The sequence below is a fragment of the Pollachius pollachius genome (assembly GCF_949987615.1).
Source record: "Pollachius pollachius genome assembly, chromosome: 14".
Classification (NCBI taxonomy): domain Eukaryota; kingdom Metazoa; phylum Chordata; class Actinopteri; order Gadiformes; family Gadidae; genus Pollachius; species Pollachius pollachius.
The window spans coordinates 4,319,996-4,342,711 of NC_136947.1; the positions used below are offsets into that span (position 1 = coordinate 4,319,996).

At 45.8% G+C, this 22,716-nt stretch overlaps 1 protein-coding gene across 1 annotated transcript; it reads left to right on the forward strand.

Annotated features, from left to right (window-relative positions):
- Window positions 1-885: 885 nt before the first annotated feature.
- On the forward strand, window positions 886-9,580 carry LOC307086462 (uncharacterized protein). The gene is made up of 3 exons (XM_079751682.1): window positions 886-1,016; window positions 7,446-7,779; window positions 9,131-9,580. Exons 2-3 carry the CDS (start codon window positions 7,473-7,475, stop codon window positions 9,565-9,567), a joined length of 744 nt encoding a protein of 247 aa, XP_079607808.1. The 5' UTR covers window positions 886-1,016; window positions 7,446-7,472; the 3' UTR covers window positions 9,568-9,580.
- The last annotated feature ends 13,136 nt before the right edge of the window (window positions 9,581-22,716 follow it).

Sequence of the window (22,716 nt, forward strand, 5' to 3'; positions counted from 1 at the left end):
CAGAGGGACATAGAGACACAGAGAGAGAGAGAGAGAGAGAGAGAGAGAGAGAGGGAGGGAGGGAGAGAGAGAGAGAGGGGGGGGGGAAGAAGTAAGAAGAAGAGACACATGCTTTTGTGATTTACTGTATGCTGCTAAACATGTTCTGTGCATCTTGTTGAAGGAAGGAATCTGGAAGAATCTTTAAGACTGAACCGGGGGGGTTTTTGGGTTTCAGAGCCGATGGACTAGTCAGTGTCAGGGACAGCTGTGAGATCCACCGTCTGTATCTGTTCCTCGGGTCGGGACCTTACACCTCCTGCCTCAGCCCGCGCTCCATCGTTCAGGCTTTTGCTTCTTAGGAGGGGTGAGGGAGGGGGGGAGGGCGGCGGCGGAGGAAGAAAGTTAACACCGCAAGTTTCGGATGGATGAACGCGGTGAGAGGACTTTGGGTGTTCTTTGTGTTGCCGTCTTTTTTTCCCCTTCTCCTCCAGTGCGTTGCTCGCACACGCCGAGCCACTGGCTCCGCTGAAACACCCAACCCTTCTGTTGTCAATGGATCAAGCCCTGTGTCATCAAGCTTCTACTCGCCTCCAGAAGAGCGTGTGGAGCTCCTCTGCCGTTGCAACATGAGAGACTCGCACACAGGTGCCACCGTGGTACAGGGATAACAAACACAACCAGAGAAAGACGACCAGAAGAAGGACCGCTGTGACAGTGGTACCAAGACCGCCACTGGACCTCCTGCTTACTCCTCCGAAGAGAACCATGCACGGAGCTCCGGCGGTCATTTAAGCGCAAAAAACAACAACCTGAGGGCTCGGACCCTTAACCCTCAACCCAACCTCCCCCTTACCGACTCAATCGCATCCCCCCCCCCTCCCCTGCCCGCCCTTTCCCTTCCCATTCCCATTCCCGTTTTCATCCCATCCCTCCCATGGGCTGTGGGGATGGCGGATTTAGCCAGCCGGCACTTGTCTGTGGAGGTCAGCTGAAGACGACACCGCGCCGCTAAACCTGGATTAGCCGTCCGAACGGTAAGGACACCGCTTCTTCTTTTGTTGGTGTAAGCCGTGGCCGGCTTATTGAATGGGGTGTGAGGGGGGGGGGGGGGGGGGGGGGGGGGGGGGGGGGGGGGGATACTCTGCACTACGAGTATCCCGAAGCACGCGGCAGCGCCGTGCCAGCCACATGTCCGTGCCACCGCCCCCCCCAACGTTCGCCTTTGCAGGAATGTCAGTGGTTGCCCGTGGTTACGAGGTACACAACATCCGCGTGTCGGGCGGAAGTGATTAATAAAGGCCGTTATGTATCACCGCTATGTGCAGTGACACATTCCCACCCGGAGAGATTCAGTTCTCAAGAGATTTGAACCTCAGGGGCACATTTTGCAATTTTTCCGGTCGTCGGTCCAAAGAGATTCCCCGTTGGTAAACATCCTGTAAATATTTGATCTAACTTGTTAATATTATGGGGCGAGGAATGAATGTGGAGCTGGATGCAAGTATCAGAAAAACATGGCATGGTAAAAGTGTCCTCTCCTATGCATACCTTTCTCCTTTTATATAACGTCCCACCTTGTCAATTACCAGGGTGATAATAGCAGTGTATTAAGTCGTTTTACGTCACCCATTCAACTGAAAATAAACTTGTTTCAGACGCGCCAAACCTGCTCTGTTGGCCTCTATCGCATTACTATATCTTATTGTATACAGTATAAGATGTCTTGTGACTCTTCGGTCTTCACCAGCTCAAACAGGGCTTTGCAACGTGCAATTTCAGGCCACATATCCCTCCAAGCAAGCTCCTCTTTTAGTCTTATCAAATCATTTGCAAATACCATCGTCAGCCTCTTTCTGCTGCACTCTTACTAAAAATATTTAGGAAATGTCGGAAGAAAAAAAAAGGCACCCAGGGTCTTCCGAACATTCTTCGTGAAGGACTTGCTAGAGCTTGCTCTTGCAGCATTCAACCGCTGCCAGATGCCCGTCAACCGTTTGTAATTTCAGCATCAGCGTGTTTAACATGGCTATAGGCTTAATAGCACGCTGTTGAGGCAGAAAGGGGTGGGGGGAGGCACTGGCGTGCACAGATTAGCGGGCCGCACTGCGGGGTCACGAACCTCCCCCGACACCCCGCGGGAGAGAGCGTCCTGTCCTCACCTGGACGCGCCAGGGTTTAGCTGCTGCTGGGTCATGTGCCAAGGGCTTCTTTTAAAAGGCAGACGTCAAAACACGATGTGTACCGTCACCGCGAGGTAGAGGTATAGGACAGACATGTCGGGCGAATGACGACACTGCAGCGTCTCAAAATTGGCGTTTCCCCCCCCGCCCGATTGTCGGTTCACACCTCATTACTGCCACTTTGAGGGGCGGTGGCGTTTAGAGTTATGGTGATAACATGTTCAGCTTGGCGGCTCTGGGTCAGTGGATTAGGTGTTTCAACCATAACATAGGGGACAGGTACCGTCTGGCACCATTATCTCTGTTTTGAGCAATCAACGGTTGCATTTCGTTGGAGATTCGATGCTATCTTACTTCCTCACGCCGTGCTTCCCTGTTCCGTGCAGCTGTGCACGTAAACGATCAAAACTCTAAACCCACCATCGTTCTCCACTTAACAGTCCACATTAGAGCGAGCGCATAACTAAAAGCAGGTTGTCTTGTCTTTCTTCTAAGCCCTGTTCGGTTGCATTAAAACCCGGGGCTGGAATTAGAACAGACAATCCCAGGATCAGAACATCCACTTTATTTTTGCGTGCTTTTTAGGACTTCCACCCCCACCCACCCCCTCTTGATTGGTCAAAGCAAACAAAACGTGAAGGTCGTCCCATTTCCTCACTCCCTGGTTCCGATTGAAGGCACCCTTCCCCCTCCTGGTAGCTTTATAAAGGGACCCTGCTGCGGCACTCCGCACTGGGACCTGTTGGCCTTAACCCCTGAAGAAAAGGTGTCTGATGGATTAACACACACACACACACACACACACACACACACACGGTCAGGCCTTGACTCCTTTGCTAGCAGCCAGGTGTTAGCCCACGTGATGACAGATAAAGCCGGCAGGCATTAGTGCTAATCCCGCCCTGATCTTTGGAATATGTCCCTATTACCTTCCCAAGCACTCTCTAGCTGTCCCTTAGGCCTGCCGAAGGCTCGCCTCTACGGGGAGACACCGCGACACGACCCGACCCCTCTGGCGGACTTAAACCCTGGATCAAATGAAACACTTGCTCCTTCTATGACGGCCGGACGGGAAGTTCAGAGACAGTAGGTGACTCTCCCTGCGATTGCTGCTGTCGTTATCTGTCGGGTCCAGCTATTTTTAGCAGTGTGTGTGTCTGCCTGTGTGTGTGTGTGTGTGTGTGTGTGCGCGTGTGTATGTTTGCGTGCGTGTGTGTCTGTGCGCACGTGTGTCTGTGTGTGTGCATGTGTGTGTGCGCTCATGCGTGTGTGCGTGTGTATGTGTGTCTGGTTGTGTGCTCATGTGTTTGTGTGTGCGCATGTGTGTTTGTGTGCGTGCATGTATGTGTCTGTGTGTGTGTGTGTGTGTGTGTCGCGGGAACAGTGGCTCATGTGGTGCAGGAGTTGGCAAACAGAAGGCACGGCTGAGTAAGTAGGTGAGGCTCCTCATGTTGTCTGCTGGCAGATAAGACACAAAGTATCACCGCCGAGCACTGGACACACGTCTGTGTCAAGCTTCAAACATTATGTAAGGCGGATTATCTCGTATTATGGAATGGTGCTGCTTTAAAAGTGTCTGTGTGTGCGTGCGTGTGCGTGCGTGCGTGCGTGCAAGTGGGTGTGTGGACTTTGGGATAAGTCCCAAAGAGGACTGGGTTGGAGGTTTGGGGAAGTGAAACCGCATATCATGCATGTGTGTGGGGGCGTGTGTGTGGGCATGCTGATTCGTGTGCGGGTGTGTATCTGTGTGTGTGTTGGTTTGTGTGTGTGTTTGTGCGCACACATGTGTTTTCTGTGCATTTCTGTATTTGTGTGTGTGTGTGACTGTGTCGTGTGTGTGTGTGTGTCCATGTGTATGTGTAGTATAAATCAGTCAGGCCAATAAAGACCAGCTTGGCCTCTCTTTATATAGCCCATGCCAGGGCCCCAGTGTTTCCGAATATGAGGTCACTAAAGTTGCTATGGAGAGCTGTAAAGCCCAGTATAAAGAAGCTCTTTATGGACTCTTCTGTGTGATCTTCACTGTACTGCGATGATGCCACGGCCATTCAACCCCAATGCAAAGCCGGACACAAGCCATCAAACCTCCCCCCCTCCGCCCAACCCACACACACACACACCCCCCACATACCCCCCTGTGTGCATTTCCGGTCGTCATGCTCAATACAACGCGAACCACTGACGCCATTCATCCATAGTCTAACAGATCAGCGATTCATGTGTGAGCCGTCTGATGCATTCTCCAACGTGTCGTCCCTTGGCATGGCGTTGCGGGCCACACGCACCAACGGCTTGTAATTACATTACCGCCGGCTTAGCTCCGCGATGACCAACCAACCAATTATTCCCTTGGGGGGGGGGGGGGGGGGGGGGGGCACATCCCCCTGCCATTGTGCACGTTTTTTATAGCGCCCATCTTTGAGCTTCATTGAGGGACAGTGGCGCATGCTGCCTCGCCGCGGTGCAAAGCCTCGCTATTTGTGAATGATATAATCCTCTAGGAACACTCGGGAGATTTGGTAAAATTCCACTGCAATACAAACAAAACACACACACACACACACACAGACACACAATCACACACACACACACACAATCACAATCGACTTGCATTATTTGTTTTTGGACAGCTTCCTCCCTGGGGATGGATTTGCTACATTACCCACCGCTAAAACCCCTCCCATGCTGTCAGTGAAGACTTCCATGTGTGCGTGAGTTCCAGCCGCTGTGTGCGCGTCGAGCCCTCAATTGTCCGTCTCCGTGTGAAGGATTTTCTTGCGTTTGCTCAAGGGGGGCCTCGCACGTTCCCCGGGCATTAAAAACAACACAGGCGGCAGCGTGCTCGGGCACATCGGCCGAGACCGGGGGCCCCTGAGAGTCACACACATGCCGCGGCTCCTGCGAGGGGAAGTGTTTTACGGTTGTCTTCTGCAGCTCGTATGTTTTGTAGCGTCTTGTGTTCCCTGGAATGGCTTCTCCGTCTGCTGCTGCGGGGGTGCGGTCTCTGAGGTGTGTGTGTCTGTGTGTGTGTGTGTGTGTGTGTGTGTGTGTGTGTGTGTGTGTGTGGCGAGGTCCATTCCTTGTGTAGCGGTGTGCCTCAGCGCTCCTGGTCTCCTGAAGACAACAGCACCTGCGCCCTTCCAAGGGAGACCGCCGGTCGCTACTCTTCCTGGACCTCCTTCTGACGGATCGGCGAATAAACAGCAGCTCTGTCACCTCTTAGCCCCCCCCCTCCATCCCCAACAACACCATCCCCTCCGCAGCACCACACACACTCACACACACACCTCTAACATCTGTTTATTTATGTCTACGTCAGTGATAGGTATTAAATGTCCCACACTGATTAGACGACCATCGCTTCACACTTCCCCCCCCCCTTCAGAGGGGGGGGGAAGTCTGCAGCTGTGAGCCCCCCCCCCTCCCCCTGTTTCCCGAGTCCAGGGCAATTATAGGACCTATCAACGGAGCCGCCTTAGCGGAGGAGCCTTCTTTGTCGTCGCGGCGATTGGCTCACATCCTCCCCTCCGCTGTCTGTGCGTTTGGAGGGCTGCCCTCGCTTGATGGCGGCTAATTGTTTTATCAAGATGAGCAGCGAGGGCTGCGGGGGCGGGGGATTCTGACGTAGGGGCCTCCCTCTCTCGCTAACCCCGCCGCTGAGTAATTGTTTTAAAGTGACCCGTCTTAATTGCGTAGGAAAAGCAATGATCTCACCCGTACATCATGGCCACTTGTCTCTGAAATTCATTTAGAGCGTTATATGTAATCACGAAGCGCAGGGGATCAGTAATAACCGCGGAGACAGGCGTTGGTGGTGAACCAAGACAAACAAAACAGGAGTTTCCACTTTGGAGCGCGTTCCATCATCCAGCCGGCGAATGGAACGGCGTGCGACTGAACTCTAGGCGGGAACCCGGCGTGTCGGTGATCCATCAAACATGATCCCGCACCACTCACGGGGAAGACGTGAGCGTAATATATGGTTGTCTGCATTAAAACTCTCATTTTCCTAAGCTTAAGGGCTTGACTTTCGCTCGGAGACCCCTTCATCAAAAGAGCGAGCCGTCGTGCTCCTCACAAGGCTTTCGCAAGGGCATACCCCTTGCACAACGAACAAGTTAAGTATCAACTTGCCCGACTGGTTATGTGTTTACATTCCGGATCGCGCCGTGATGCCAGAGACGTTGGTTCGATGACATTTTGTTCGGTTAACAAGACAAATACACAGCGGCACTTACACATGCAGTCGGCAAACCTGGTCTGTCAAAACACTTACAGGGGCCGGTCTGGATTTGCCGTTAAGAGACAACATGCCTGCATCGTTTCCGGGTCTAGGGACCTATTTTGGCCCTGTGTGTGTCGTGTTATGAATAATGTGGGGCGGGAGAGAGAAAAAAAATCTCTTGAAGAATTGTGGCATTACAACAAAGCATGGCACAAATCCAGTGGTATTACCTTTTGTACTTCCAGTTCATGAACTGACTTGACAACCTGTGTGTTAGTAAGAGTAAAGAAAGGGCGTGCATAAACCACACGCGTTCTAGGCCACGGCAGCATAACACGGCATAAAGGTGTGGTTAGCATATGACATGAGGAGGTTCATTGAAGAATAGTTGTGCTTTACTTTCCCTTCAAATCAACAGCTGCTCCCTGAGACAAAACAAACATGATCAAGATTTCTAGGAATAGAGAAAACTATACAGGATATAATTTAAATTCTTTCAGCGAATGCTTTCACCTGAATGTTTTATTTGCTTTCATTTAATGATGGGCTCCTCCAATAAAGGTAAGCAGAAGACCCGATCACCCAATGCATTCACTGGCTTTGGCGCTATTATCTGTTTACAAACCCACTTAGTCCGACAATGAGCTGGCAGCAGTCTCCTTGCTGCATTTAGAAATGTATACCGCCACTGACTTGTGAGGGAACCTCCGCGGTTGGGAGAAAGTTGCTTTTCCCAGCGGCAGTTCGTCACAATGTTAGTACGAGGAGCAGGGCAACGACCCAGCCATTGTTCTGCACCTCACTACGTTCTGGGGCCCACGGCAACACGATAGTATGGAATCTCTCTCCGTGGTTACTGTCAATTCTTACTGTTTGCATTTCATGTTTATAAGCTTCATGTGCGTTGTAGGCGGCCTGTGATCGCCCTGAAGTAAATACGTGGTTATGATGAATTAGTAGAACACACTGTTTTAATTATCTTGATGTTTAACGGTCTCTCTCTCTCTCTCTTTCTCTCTCTCTCTCTCTCTCTCTCTCTCTCTCTCTCCCCACCACAGAGTTTCAATGCTCCTCCACGTTCTAAGATGAAGTTATGGAAAGGTGCTACTTTTGCCTTCATGCTCTGTGGTGCAGCGCTGTCCGTCCTCCTCACTAGAAACATGGCTCCCGTCAGGCAGTCCAAGCCCAGGACTAAATACCCCAGCATGTCGTCGTCCTCCTCCTCCTCTTCCTCGCGTGGAACGCCGTCCGTACTGCCGTCCACGCGGGCCAGCCCGGCGCTGGCGCCCTACTCTTCCTCGTCGGCCCTTTCGTCCTCCAAGACGGCGTCCGGCGAAGCGCTGGACCGGAGGGCCCGCTCGGCCGACAGCGGACGCTCACTCCTCTCTGAGTGTAAGACACCCTTTTTCCTGTTTCCTGTTGCGTTTAAAGGCTTTGGTTTGGGTTGCTTTCGCTCTTACAGAGATTCACCTGGATGCGGAGGTTTGGTAAATGACAAAAGGACTGCATTTATATAGCGCTTTTATCCAAAGCGCTTTACGATATTGCCTGACATTCACCCATTCATGCACACATTCACACACCGACGGCCGAGTCAGCCACGCAAGGCGACAGCCGGCTCGTCGGGAGCAGTTAGGGTTAGGTGCCTTGCTCAGGGACACCTCGAAACCCGCTCTATCTCCTGAGCTACTGCCGAGCTTTGAATAAGCCGGGGCGTTTGGGTCCGGTCTTTGTAACTCACTTAACATCTTAGGGGTCGCATGTTCCCGTGAGGCAAAAGGTGAGAGGGCGGGGCCAGTTAAAGACGAGGTGAAAAGACATTCAGATCACGTCCCACTTTTTTACGACGGAGCGGAATTTTCCCTGGAAGCTGGTAATTAGCCCGGGTGGAAAACCATAGAAGGAATGTGATATGATCCTTTGGGATTTTATCGGAACGTGTGGAAGAGCCAAAAACACGCTAGCCAGCTGTGTACGATAGGCCGATGCATGAAGACGCGAAGGATAGCAGAAACATGTTACGATATCATCGGATGACATGTTGGTTCAACCAGCAGACAGGTAGGAGTCCCACACACAGGAATTCTGATAAATACTTGTCACATATATTACAGGAGGTACAATATGTTGCATTTATTTATTATTTTTACTGGAATAATGCCAATAATGCCAAGGCATCAGCCCTCAATTCCTGGTAAATTCAAGTTGCCAGGTGAGCTTGATGGAGGCTTTCTTCCCTGAAGGAACACAGTTGAATTCTGGCGTAACAAGCGGCGCCTTGTCGTTTTTCTATCATCCGCATCGTATTGAGGGGTCCTTGTTAAGGCCTGTCAGCGGGAAGACCCTGAGATATTGCACAAAGTAAACACAAAACCTTGAAAAACAAACGCCTCCATCTGTTCAAACTTGATATCTCATTGTTTTCAGTTGCGTTTTGTTTGTTTAAAATGTCCCCTGGTAGGGCTGGGGGCCCCCAGCCATCCAGGCCCGATGCCACCAGAGCCCCGGTTAGAACCAACGCGCATGTGTGGCACATCTCGACGTGTAACCCATAACCCATATCTCTCTCTCTCTCTCTCTCTCTCTCTCTCTCTCTCTCTCTCTCTCTCCCTTTCTCTCTCCCTTTCTCCCTCTCTCTCCCTCTCTCTCCCTTTCTCTCTCCCTCTCTCGCCCTCTGTCTCTCCCTCTCTCGCCCTCTGTCTCTCCCTCTCTCGCCCTCTCTCTCGCCCTCTCTCCCCCCCAGTCTCCAGGCTGTTCCAGAGCTTCACCGAGGGTGAGCTGCGGCAGGTCGTGGGCACCCTGCTGGACCGTAAGGACCGCCGGAGCCGGCGCCTGGAGCAGAACCAGGCCCGGCGGACCAAGCGGGCGCGGCGACCCAAGCCCTGCTCCCTGCGCGAGCTGGAGCTCACCGTGAGCGAGCTGGGCCTGGGCTACGAGAGCGACGAGACCCTGCTGTTCCGCTACTGCAGCGGCAAGTGCCTGGACCACCGGCGCAACTACGACATCACCCTGGAGCACATGCGGCGCTCGGGCTTCAGCAAGAAGGGCCGCAGGGACAAGGTGAGCAACGGGCCCTGCTGCCGGCCGGTGGCCTACGAGGAGGACATGTCCTTCCTGGACAACAACAGCCGCTACCACACCATACAGGAAGTGTCGGCGCAGGCGTGCGGCTGCGTATGACCCGCCGCCCCCCCCCCCCGCCGCTGGTTTCTCCCGTCCGCCAGGCTCCGCCCACGTGGTCGTGGGCGGAGCCTTGGGAAACCCCACCACAACGACCACAGCGACCTCCGGAGGCACACGCACTCTGACGCTGCATGAAGACTTTAATGAGGACGTTGACGAATGACCGACGGCTGTGTGGAATACAAACTCAGAGGAGGAAGCGCAATGAAACAGATTTGTGGCTGTTCCCTAATGGACGATGCCTTTATATATTTTTTAACAGCAAGACATTCCATAGAGGGAGTGGAACGTCCCAAGCTGGGACCAAACCTTGTTCACATGGCATGTGTTGGATATAATATCACGTAACATTACAGAAAAGACTATTTATACCCCAAATAAACATTGTTTTTTTTTTTTAATCTAACTATGTAGTGACACTGTGAATTGTAGTGTAAGGACAATTCAGCGACAGGACTGGTTGATATAGTATCCGTGCTCGATAGTCACCCAAAAAAGGCCGGAACACAAGTACGATCGATAGGAATAGGGGTGATTCCTACCGCACAGGGTGAGGAAGAATGCGGCCCTGCTCCACGACGCTTAGTCCTCATCTCTCGACGTCGAACTCTTTGCAGAAGCCATATGCTGAGGAAGAGATTCACGCTCCATTACAAACTGTATGCATCAGTGCAGGACACTTTGGCAACCGATAACGAAACCGGTCGACTAATGTACTTCTGTCTGTCTGTCTCCCACCAGGAACCGTTGATACCATGCTATACCAAGTGATTGTTTTACCATATTGAAGTTGACTCCACATGTATGCATAGTTCTTTGTTTTTGTTACTGAAGCAGTTGCCATGTTATTTCCAGGTATGAGAAGAGGAGTTTGGACAAGAAGCTAAAGATTAAAGAAAACAGAAATGCGTTTCCATAGCTTCAGGAATCATGTTAAGTGACCATTGTGTATCATTCCTCAGTGTTGTGTAGGTAATTTAGGCCCACCTTATCCTTACAGTAGCCATTTCTTAATCAGCTCAGTTTGAAATAATTATACACTCTGCTCTCCAAGAAATGAAATGCTTAGATCATTTTTCTGAATTTTTATCATCATAGCCTTTGGGTATGTGCTACCAAATGTCTGCATGTTATGACCACTTATAACCCGATGGAAGTTTTTTCCCCTCCTAAAAAGCATTGCCAAAGCACAGCGAGTCAAACCCCGAGTGTAATCATAGTTCTTACCGGCATAGCTTTACAAACACATTTCAAGTTGCAGGTGACAACAAGTCCTGAAACATGTATCGGGGCCTGGGTGTAGCATGATAAACGTTGAGCTCACCCAGCCGGTGGTTTTGTGTAATTATTAGAAGCAAATGCGAGCGCGAGAATCATTATAATCTTTTTAAGCAGTGGCATGTTTTTCAGACGGAAAGAGAGCCGACTACTTTGTCAGGTTTGCAATTAAGAGTTCTGTGTTGGTGCCCATCCCTAACAAATCCATAAATTACTATGATCCACCAGGCCACAGTACAGCCTTGTCTTGCCTCCTCTTTTTGTATTGCCTCGCACAATCAAACAGGAAAAATGAGCTGCTGAGATGAACGATGATACATATTTTTCAAATTATTCTCACCCTCGCCCGCCACTTGGTTTGGTTTGAACCCATTGCAACTGTTTTGCCTGAAGTATGATAAATTATATACTTTTTCATTTTGTTTTTGTTTTATTTGTACGTGTGTCATGACGAGGACGTGACGCAAGGTGCCGGCGTCACGCGCCTCGTTTGTTTGTGGATTTTTATGTGTATATTTATTCAGGGCGTAAATTATGGTTTTGCATATTTATTTAGACGACCACACAGAAACAGGACAGCTTGATAACCGTTGAGCAATTGTGCCAAAAAAATGTTATATCTAACATTCTATAAGGACTGCTGAATAAACGTAAACAATTTCAGAGGTATCATTGTTCGCCATTTTGTGTCTCCAACACTCACTGTAAGTGTATGTTATGCTTTGCCGAACTGACAACAATAACTGCCTGTTAACACTCAGTGTCTGACGACAAGAAATTAGTAAGGGAGTCACCTTTACTGAGACCAAACTTGGTTATCGCCTTGAGGAGTTTGGACCTAATCCAGCACTAGATTATCAAAAATAGATGAAAATATGACAACTTCACCCACGTAGAACCTTTTGGCGAAATGAAAGGTTCGCTAGGGTATCCTGGCTAATCGAGCTCCTTGCTTCTTAGAATAAAAGGATCCCTCTCACATGCCACTTATCATCCCCGCCCTGTGAAACGAGCCATTCATATTTTAAGCCCCTTTAAGGTGTTCCTAGCCACATTAGCAGTTCACAGCCGTGACGCGATACTTCAAAGAGGAGACATCTCTCCACCTAAGCGAGGGCCACTAGCTGCAGACACCTTCAAGGTCAATATTGCTGCATGACATAATAAATTGTCAAAGTGCATAAACAAGGAAAATCGAATTTGCAGTTATCTAAGAAGGGTTAGCAGTAACCTACAACTATGCTCACTCATTTATATACTGTATAGATTGTGTTAATAGATAGGCCTTAATTATATTATATTCACCTCACCCTATTATTTATGAGAAAAAAAAATATGGATGCATTTATTCAAATTCAATCAGTCTAAAATGTCATGGTTTAACATTTAATGTTACAATATTATAGTATATTATAACTGGATAATGAGTATAGCGTATACGGTTACAATATAGGTAGCAGGCTACGGCTAATGCTCTTAGCTAATGCCTGATTTAGGCTCTAGGTTGACCCCAGTAAAGGATCTTGTAGTATTTAGACTGTGAGCGTGGCTGGGATTTGTATCTAAATAGGGAACATGTGTTTTGAAGGTACAATCCCATGGTACTTACAAGTGCTTACAGGATAAAAGTGTTGCCTAAATGTTAATCATATTATCATCCTCGTCAGTTTTAGGTAATCCGATGGGAAGACTGCTAGGCCTAAACAAAATGTGTCACTTTTTTAAATCCTCTTACTAGATATAAAAAGCTGTCGTTGTGCCGCGGTGTCTACTAAGGCAAACCGTGGACAGCAGTCCTCACTGTGATACCATTTGGCTTGTATTGCTTGCCCCTGTGTCTTGCACCTGTGTATGTTTTCTTAAGCCTCCCTGTATGGTGCGGTTTCTGGAAGTTGTTCTTGTCCTATTCCAGTGAAGTGCCGATGTGACAGATGATGGCTGGCTAGTTCGAATAGGATAGGAAAGAAAGTGTTCTGTGAGATCAGTAAGGGCCGGAAAGTACATCTTGTTTGCACGATTGTTTTGGAGCTTAGTGCCATGGGCTTATGTGGGCAGAAATCAATGAATGCAGTATTAATGCAGATAATTTGCCATGAATGGACGCCATCGATAACACAGCTACACAATATCTCATTAAAGTGAAAGGTTTGGCATGCAACATGATGTAATATATGTATATATTACCTAACTTATAGTTTAATCTTTTTTATATATATATTCTACTAGAATAAAACAAATTTTGTAAAGTCTGATCACTGAAACCTCTACTTTCATTTAACCATTCGATACGTATTTCACGTTAAAGTAAAATTGCCAACTTACATTGGACTGGGAACAGGTTAATGTGTATCTGCTGTGAAAACTTCTGTTTCCACACCTGTGGTTTGGATTCAGCTCACGTTTTAAACCTCTCAACAGGGGAGTGTATTCAAGATAACTCACAATCTCCCCGTAGTCATTGTATTAATTTACCGCCAGAGTATTGTCATTTCAACAGGGTAATGCCAACGTTGCAATAACAACTCTTCTGCTTTCCCAGCCCTCAGACCAAATGAGCGTTGCATCAGTGGCCGCAGGAGAAAAAATGGAACCTAAACGCAGCCATTTTGTTCTGCTATAAACATATATTTCCACCCCTTGTCACAGCAGCCTGAAAGAAATGGCCTTGGAGGGAGAGATGGTTTACACAGAGAGGCAGAGAGAGAGAGAGAGTGCGAGAGCGAGAGACCGAGATGGAGATGGAGAAAGAAAAAGAGGGGCTGGGAGGGAGAGAGCGAGAGAGAATGAGGGTCTAGGACATTCAGAGAGAACAAATGGGACAGGGTGTTTCAAAAAATACAATAAATGTCCTCTCTTCCATTAAGAAAAAATGTTTCTTCCTTGTACAAAAGTGGCCGACTTTTTTTAGCTTGGCTTGGTCTTTTTTAGTTTTTTTCTTAAAGGGCATGTCTGAATAATTGTAGTAGGCCTACCTTTCACAGTATTAATAATATCTATGGACTTTGGATTGCGAGAGTATATTGCACCACGTTGGTGAGGGTAGAGCAGGCCTAATAATGTTTTTCTAAACACAACGGTTGGCTGGTTTGAAAGTTTGAAGACGGAAGCCATCATCATTAAGCATACTTTGGGCACATCTTTAGCACTGCATTCTTTTATTGAGCCTGCTATGTTCTTGCTTATCTTGCGGTGTTTTGTTATGCATGGGAGCTCACCACATAAACACCCACATGCCTGCCTGGCCGCCCGCATGCACGCAGGCACACACACACACACACGCACGCACGCACGCACGCACGCACACACGCACGCACACACGCACGCACACACACACACGCATCCACACACGCACGCACGCACGCACGCACCCACCCACACACACACACACACACACACACACACACACACACACACACATCCACACCGCACATCCACACGATTAATGATGTTAACACGATTATTATCGCCGGCTGCATACAACCAGCTATGTGCTATGTAAATAGTCCCTATCGTTAGTGTTGTAGCGTAGAGTTTAATGGTGAACCCAAAGCCAAGAACTGAAAGAAATATCACTTAAGGAAGGAGGAACGAAGGAAGGAAAAGGAATGTCGGAACCTCAATCATAAAAAAGATAAAATAAAAAAAGAGATTGGTTTTATTGTGTTTTTTTTAAGAATGCATTTGTGTCACTCTACAGGACAGCTGTTGCTAGTAAGACTGCTGACAGGTACAGCAGTAAACGCGTCAACGTTTTAACGGAGCCTCCTATGTACAGCTGGAAAGCTAGTTCATGGTTTCAGACACGGGGAAGAAAAGACAGGGCAAAGGATGCTCGCATAACGAGTCGTGTCTATTGGCAATAGGCGTGTCTTGGTGGGGGGACGAGAAGACTGCATGATGTACAACTGAAAAAAAAGATGTTGAAAGAAAAGAAAAGAAAAGGGAAGAAAAAATATACGCAACAGACACAACAGACACGTGGCCTTGTCGGCGGCAGGTTGTTCGTATCCCCGCAGAATTACTTTCATACTTATTTCGAGCCATCAACGGGAAAAAGATGTCATGGCATTCTTTCGTTCAACAGACAAGCAAAAGCATTTTTCAGCAATAGGCCTGGTGTTTATTTATTGGACAATGCAAATACTTCTCGCTCTGCAGTTGGTTTCGGCATACCGAGTATAGAAGATAGAATAGGCTAGAATATGTGGACACACACGAACAAGTAAACACTGAAAAGGGTGTTATTATCAGAGGGTTATGGTTCCATTTAATATGCGTGTACGTGTGTGTGTGTGTGTGCATATATATATATATACACATATATATTGACAATGCTATAGCCCTTAATCTATATATATATATATATATATATATATGTATATATATACACACACACACACACACACACACGCACACACACACACACACACACACACACCCACACACACACAGCACTAGACCTACAGCATTGTCAAATGTTATATGTATGGTGCAATTCTATTTCAATATCCTTTGTTGTTATTTTTTCTTTTTAGCTATCCAAAGAAGTGCATTGCTTGTAATAACCTTCCAGACACACATTGTATATTTTCGTCCCCAATCTTAAGTATGGGTGATCCAAGAGATTTGTTTTGTTCAGTAAATTGTGATTGTTTTTGTGGTCCCGCTGTTTGTTCTTGGGTCATGTCCAAACAAATTTCCTCATCCCAGCTTCTGGCCTGACAGCAAACCAATCAACATGACTGAATGCTCTTGCCTTGTGCTACCCCCTAGCGGTGACCTCTATACATGAGACTGACGCAAACCTTTTCATTGGATGTTCATTAATAGCCGGAGGGACTGATGGATGGATGGATGGATGCATGCATGGCCGATGCCAGCAAGAAATGTTTTGGGCAGTGAGAGTCACTGCTGCATTAACAGAAGACAGTTGCACGCTGCAATTAAAGGCCAAATAAATGATTGTACTCCCATGGTCATTTTGAGTTAACCAATAAACAGTGTGTTCTTTAACCTTGAAGCATCATCGAAGCACCATCAAAGGCCTTCAACACAATCAAAGGCCCTGCTTTAGGTAGGATTTAAGAGCTATTATTTGAGTGTAATCTGTTAGAAATGGCATGACCATCCGTCACATATTAGTAAATGAAATGCATTGTGAGAATATCTGTTTCAAGTTTGGCTTAGGATTTAGTTCGATGCATGGGTGTGTCTAACAAACACTGCACCAATTATGTGATCTGCTAAACACACCCATACATCAATCTTAACCGTAAGTCAAAGTAACAACAAGTAGTTACAAAGGAAACCATTTTGGTGGGGGAAATGGAGGGCTTAATAATACCGGTTTGATACCGGCCTATTCACTGTTCCTTCATGCCATCATATTTTACTCAACCAATCTCTAAAGGTTGAAGCACTTTATGAATTGCTTTTCTTTATTTCTTACTATATTTTCTGTCACAAATCAAATGAAGTCCTGATTTCTACAACATGGGAGAATCATGAGACTAAGTAACAATACGGTATGGGTCAAAACGACCCTTTGATTGATGGCTTTATTGTGAGCTTAAATCTGACCGTTGACCTGGTTCTATGAGTGCATAATTGACCTTTGACCTAATGAGTAACAAATCCCCTCCTCCCACCCCCCCCCCCACCCCTCTCCGGGCCCGTAGCTATGGGGGCCATTAGGGAGACTGACCCTGCAATACCCCTGTTCCTCACCCCAGTACATGAACAAACTTTCGTGACACCTTGTGGTTAAAGAAGAACCTGCAACAGTAGATGAAACATAACCACAGGCAGTTTTATACACTCACCATAGAATGGTCAGAGGTAAAGGCTATAGTTAGTCATTCATAATAATAAGCAATAGTCTATGGCTAAGGTATGGCTTGGTTGGGGTGATGGCTTTGGGTTGGAATGTTGTCTAAGTCAAAGAGAGTGAAGGATTTAGATAGGGGGACTTGCTGTCTTTACTTGCTGATTACTGTCAGTGTAGTCTCACAAATCAGATTTTCTACAAGCTCAAATTTGGTTCAATGGGTTGTTTCATTTTGGAATGCTTCAAATGTATTTCAACCAATCATCATCTTCCCGTTATCGGTCTCCCTTCTTGGCCAGCAGAAAACACAAAATCTGCCACTACTGGTAACTATGGTGGGAGGAAAAGCTCAAACCCTGACCGGGCACCAACGTCCTTAGACAAAGTGTCTGTAAAGGTTTTGGGGGTTAAATACAAGCGGCAATGCACCCTAACAATGGTATGGAAAGCCCAAATGATTGTGATGTCCACCCCGACTGTACTTACCTGACTTCTGAAACATCTGGATTCAATTAGTTTGGCGGCTGACTCGATGACTCATCATGGCAGCGCTTCTCTATGGTCTTAAAATAAGCTGATTTATTTATGACTCTTACGATACCTAATAATTAAATTAGGTAAATGCAACTGACTTTACAACGGGTGAGCACTCAACCTTGAGGATGGATTCTCACATATCTCCAGATACACAAGAACCGGCCCCTTCTTCCTTTGAGTCCTTCCTAGGTCCCCCTCAGGCGATGGGATTCTTCCGACGCAGAAGCATTCAACACGTAGTACATTATGAGTTGAAGGACCACGGAAGTTGTAAAGTGACCATTGAATATTGAGATGAACTGTTGTTTCTGAGACATTGCAGAGACTCACGGCATGCATGCTCTGGGTCCATAGTGTGTGTTTGAGTTTGTTAAATGAGCATGTGGTTCAGGGAGTTTGGGCTCATACATCAGACCCTTCAGACCCACGTGGTGTCTGTCCATCTCTAAAGCATTCAGAGTGTGTTTAGCTGCATTACTTCAAGATTCTTATTTGGATTTCCTGACAACTTCTGGATAGATTGCCCATTCAATATCCCTCTTTGAGTAAACCTGAGGAACAAACAATCCCTAGATCACTAGTGAATCACTAGCCTACAGTCTGGTCATCCTTTGGACCATACTGTACAATAGTAGTGCCACCACCAGACAATGGCGAGCAACACTAGTGACGATAATGTAATAATAATACAAACATAAATAAATGAAGAGGGTTTTTCTAAACACAACCAGCAGAGAGGATGTAAGGGACATAAAGTTGGGGCCGACCTTGGCAGGTTACACTCATTACAGATCTTTCTTGGCTTGCCATCGGGTCGCGGGTTCAAACATGAAGACCCTACAGTACGTTTATCTGTAGCACAACAGCAACTGTTAGGAGGACTATTCTTAGTAAAGCTATAAGTATTTTGTTGGTTGGTAACTGATTTCAAATTTCATTGAAGATTGATCATCAGCTAAAGAACGCTTTTGCAGAACAAAAAGCTATATTAAACATCAGGGAAGCTGATCTTACTTAAACACTAGAAGCCCAGCTGCCTATGCTAGACAACATATCGATTTAAAATGAACATTTCTCAAACATCACAAATATGTTCTCCTTTATCCTAGAAACAGATGGTAAATAGCTAGGATAAAACACACATTTAGTTTTGAAATAACTGTCAACAAATTCTCGTTCATAGTAATTCAGAGAGAAACAATGTTCACTTCAGAAAGCTAGAGCTTTGCGAGAAGCTTAAAGTGCCAATTTGAAGATTTTCCCGGTAAATAAATGTCGGTTAGGGCACTATCTTATCTTTCACCAAATGAGGTAACACAATGGTGATTACTATGGCCCACTGATGACAGTCCTTGAGGCAGTGTTATGAATGTTACGAACTGGGTGTCGGTTGCGACATCGTTTGGATCTATCGTAACAGTTACAGCTTATCGCCAAAGATGTCGCCAAAGACAGCAAAATGGAAATATAAATTTAGATAAAGAAGATCTATTTCACAAAAAAAGAAATTGTGTAAGAACACTTCTTCAAAAAGCTCTCATAATGTGTCATTCTTAATCTTGTATATCCTGTGCTGTTTCCAGCGTAATCTCCGATCTCAGTCTCTGCAGGTCATCACCCCCACACTACCTGTTTGCACTCGGGCACGATAATATCAAACAGGTTTGATATAACGTTCGGAGGTTCCCAATTTCAACTTTGTTGTAGAGCTCTTGGCAGCCCCAGAAAGATGATCAAACTATTTTCCATGATTCCTCTGTTCGTTATTTAGTAAACATGATCGTTCCAAACAATTGACTTGGAGCTATTGTATACATGGCAAACATTTTTTAAATTGAAAAGTTCCAATCTAATCTCACGATCAAAGCAGAATCATATATTTTGCACTGTTGGCTATGTTTCCACATACAAGTATTTGACCCGGTTCTTCAGTCCACAACACATCAAGTAAGGCATCAATGTGTACTTGCCCAGACATGTGTTGTGAGTCAAAATTCTGGACAAAGAAGAATCAGCACCTCTCAATCAACCGATGTGCAATTCCTCGAGTGTCCTGCGTTTTTATACTTTGCGGGTGGGAAACAATTTAAAATTGATACAAAAACACTTTTCTGAAAAAAAAAAAAAGGCATCACTATCATCACACACTTGCATGCCACGTGGGCAGGGAGGCTGGATTGGGGGTCAGGTTGTTGATTCATTAGCCTAATTATTAGGTGAAAAGACTAACTATTAGGTGAAAAGTCTAATTTGGCTCCCAAAACCAGGTCAAAGGTCAAATTTCACCCACAACAAAGTCATTAATCAGAGTGTTGCACATTTTTGACACATACAGTAGCGTTGCTCTCTCTTACCGGGACCTGGCTGGCATTAAACAGCCAGCCACTCTGCAAGACCCTATGACCTGCCAGAATTTTTTGTCAGCCCTAACTAAATTGTTGTCATTTTGACATACATCCAATGAGGCAAATTACGGGAATTATGCACACATAACTAATTTATTTGACTAACAGTCTATTGACTATATTCCCTCATGAATCAACTTTTAGTATCATCTATAATTCTACCTGAAGAGTTCATGTTTAGCCCTGCTTTCTGAAGGAATTATGAACCTGTCCCATTAGATAACTATCTAGATAGATAGACACTACCATAAAAGAGAATGACTGTTCACTGATATAAAGTTTCATTAAATTCCTGCTCACTTAAATCAGTGCAGGAATTCTTATTTTAACATTTGCATTGCACAGTTTTATCGTTCTGCCTGCCACAGCTTAATTTATTCTGACACGATGGTCTTATAAGCTTTGCCAAAACAACTCACGTTGACTGAAAGCCATGACTCCTTTACAAAAAGTGGCTTTTTATAAGCATGATTCGACGTCCAGATAAGAAAGCCTGTACAGATGCAATGTCTGCAGCTGTAATCCGTGCATCCTTTCACTCCCTCTGGGAACACGAGTGGCTTGACGGTGTGAACTGAACAAGGACTGTCTGCGCGTGACCAGCATGTCGTACAACTCAGCTCATGTCGCAGAGATAGACCTATCACAAATATGCAGTACGAGAATTCAATAAAACTCCATTGATACATGCTGTATTAATTATTACAGACATTAAGATTAAACCTTTGAGTTGGTATTTGGTAGCCAGAAATGGGCTGTGATTCATAGGGTTGAAAGATGCGACTGCTTCAGTTTTCTTCCCGTCCACTGTTAAAAATGTCTCGAAATATAAACAATTTATGTCAGCATTAGATGGTAGACGTTGTAAATAAAGAGAATAACCCCGTTCATCCGGTTATCTCAAAATTATTTCCCAGACAGTCTGTACTTAACTTAAATAAATCCTCGAGATTCGTTTCTGTGATGTATGGAATGAGAAACATTTCAGGGTTTTGCGGTTGTTTGTAAACATCAGAGGATCTATGCTAAATGGGCTTTTTTCACGTGCAGGGAGTGGGACAGCTGTTTGAAAACCCTCCAGCTCGTCAGACATAAACCAGTGGCAAAAGATAACAAGTTAATAGAGATATCGAAGAGCGATAAATTGTTAAATAGCCTTTGGCCCTTCTGGCTTCTGGTAATATTGCCCTGGTACTAATGAGATGTTATGAGTCAATAATACAGGGTTATCCTGTAGAGACAAAAAGGCCTACTGTATAGGGCACATTCCTCATGCTCTCTCTAAACGTTTTCAAGAAGCCTAAAGAAAGTTTTCTTCTGGGTCTACTTTTTATTAAGTCCTATTTTTATCTATGGCATATATATATGGCTTTCATATATTTAAATCAAATGATTCTGCATATTTTATATTCATGAGAAAAGGAAAGACTATTAAGCAGTCGATCTTTTTTTTACTCTAACTCCAAGCTATTGGCAAACCTGAATTTCAACTATTAGGACTGACTCAGAGCCTGCTAAATGTTTTCCTTTAAACATATGGAAATCGTGAAGCATTGCCAGTGCGGCTCATTAAAAAATGCCATTGCATTATGTAACTCTCCAAGTCCAATGCATCCAACTTTTCTGTAAGTTAACGAGTGTTTATTTTGGGAGAGACCTTGCTTGACAGAGCACTAATTAATTTATTCAATAGATGGGCTGTTTTGGAAGACGTCTATTCAGATCATGAATGCAAAGTACGACGCTTCCGATAGGTCTATTTCAGCGATTTACAGACTGAAGTAAGCAACGGTTTCTAACAGTTCTAGCATCCCCTGGTGGAGTAGTGAATATTAAATGTTCATAAATGTTTACAGAACATGAGTCATTGTGATATCTCAAACAAAAAACATGTTTACGTCGAAACAACTTCACAATTTTCATATTTTCCGTCACGCTAGAAGTATGTGAAATTAAAACAATTGATCCGTGAGACTGTGGAAAGCTTTGAGGCTTAAGATGAAATGGCAAAATTTGATAAGTCAAGGTTTAGCAAGATGAATAGAGTGCACTCACAAAAAAAATTAAAACTGGATTTAGAAAAGATCAAATATCTGACTTTAAAACGGATCAGATTACTTCAGAAACACCCATCTAGGTTCCAAATTGAAAATTGAACCTCAACATTGCAGAAAAAGGAAGAGGGCATTTTTGTTTCAGACAAACAAACCAAATGAAGTGTCAAATGTGCCTGGATGTTTGCCTACATTTATAACGATATAAAGAGGAATTTGACGATTCAAATGTGCAAGTTTAGTACCGTTTGTGGGTCTCATGCAAACTACTCAATCCATAAAAACCTCTAAAGAAATCCCCCTTAAAGTTGGGTTTGGTCAAGGATGTGAAATAAGAGACAGAGGTCAGTCCAAAATGTTTTTATTTCTGTAAAGGGGGGGGGGGGGGGGGGGGGGGGGGGGGGGGTCAGTCGGGGAAGTTGAGAAACATGGTATGCTACTAAATGATATATTCAAATGTACATGGCATTTAAGGGAATTAACAGTTAACACTCCAATATTCCACACACAAAAATAAGTCCATCATTCCAAGATGTAGTTTTTCTTTTTTTTTTCTTCTCCCAAACAGAGATGGATTAACAGTTTTACATAATATTTCGAAAGTAAAAAAATATGTATCAACACAATATAAACCCTTAGGATGTTTTGGACAGAGAAGCCGCTGACTTGCAGAATGTCAATCAGTGTGGAGTTAGACTCGAGAGAGAGAGAAACTAAACAAAGCAAACGGGAAACAAAAAAAAAACACACGGGGGGGGGGGGGGTGACTAAGACACATTCCACCATGTTCGGCCAAACCTTCCGGGGGGAAGGGGGGGGGGGGGGGGGGGGGGGGGGGGGGAGGAAAGCCGCCTCATACCATCGAACCCGCGACTCGGGAGCTTTTTGCATTGATTACGTCCTTGTGTTAACTAGCCTAACTCACTAGGGAAGCGGAGGGAACGTCCGTCTGACGACCGGTGACGTGTACCTCGGGGAGGGGCAAACAAACAGTGCATATGTGTTAAGTTGCCTTTATGTGAAAGGAAAAATAGAAAAACTAAAA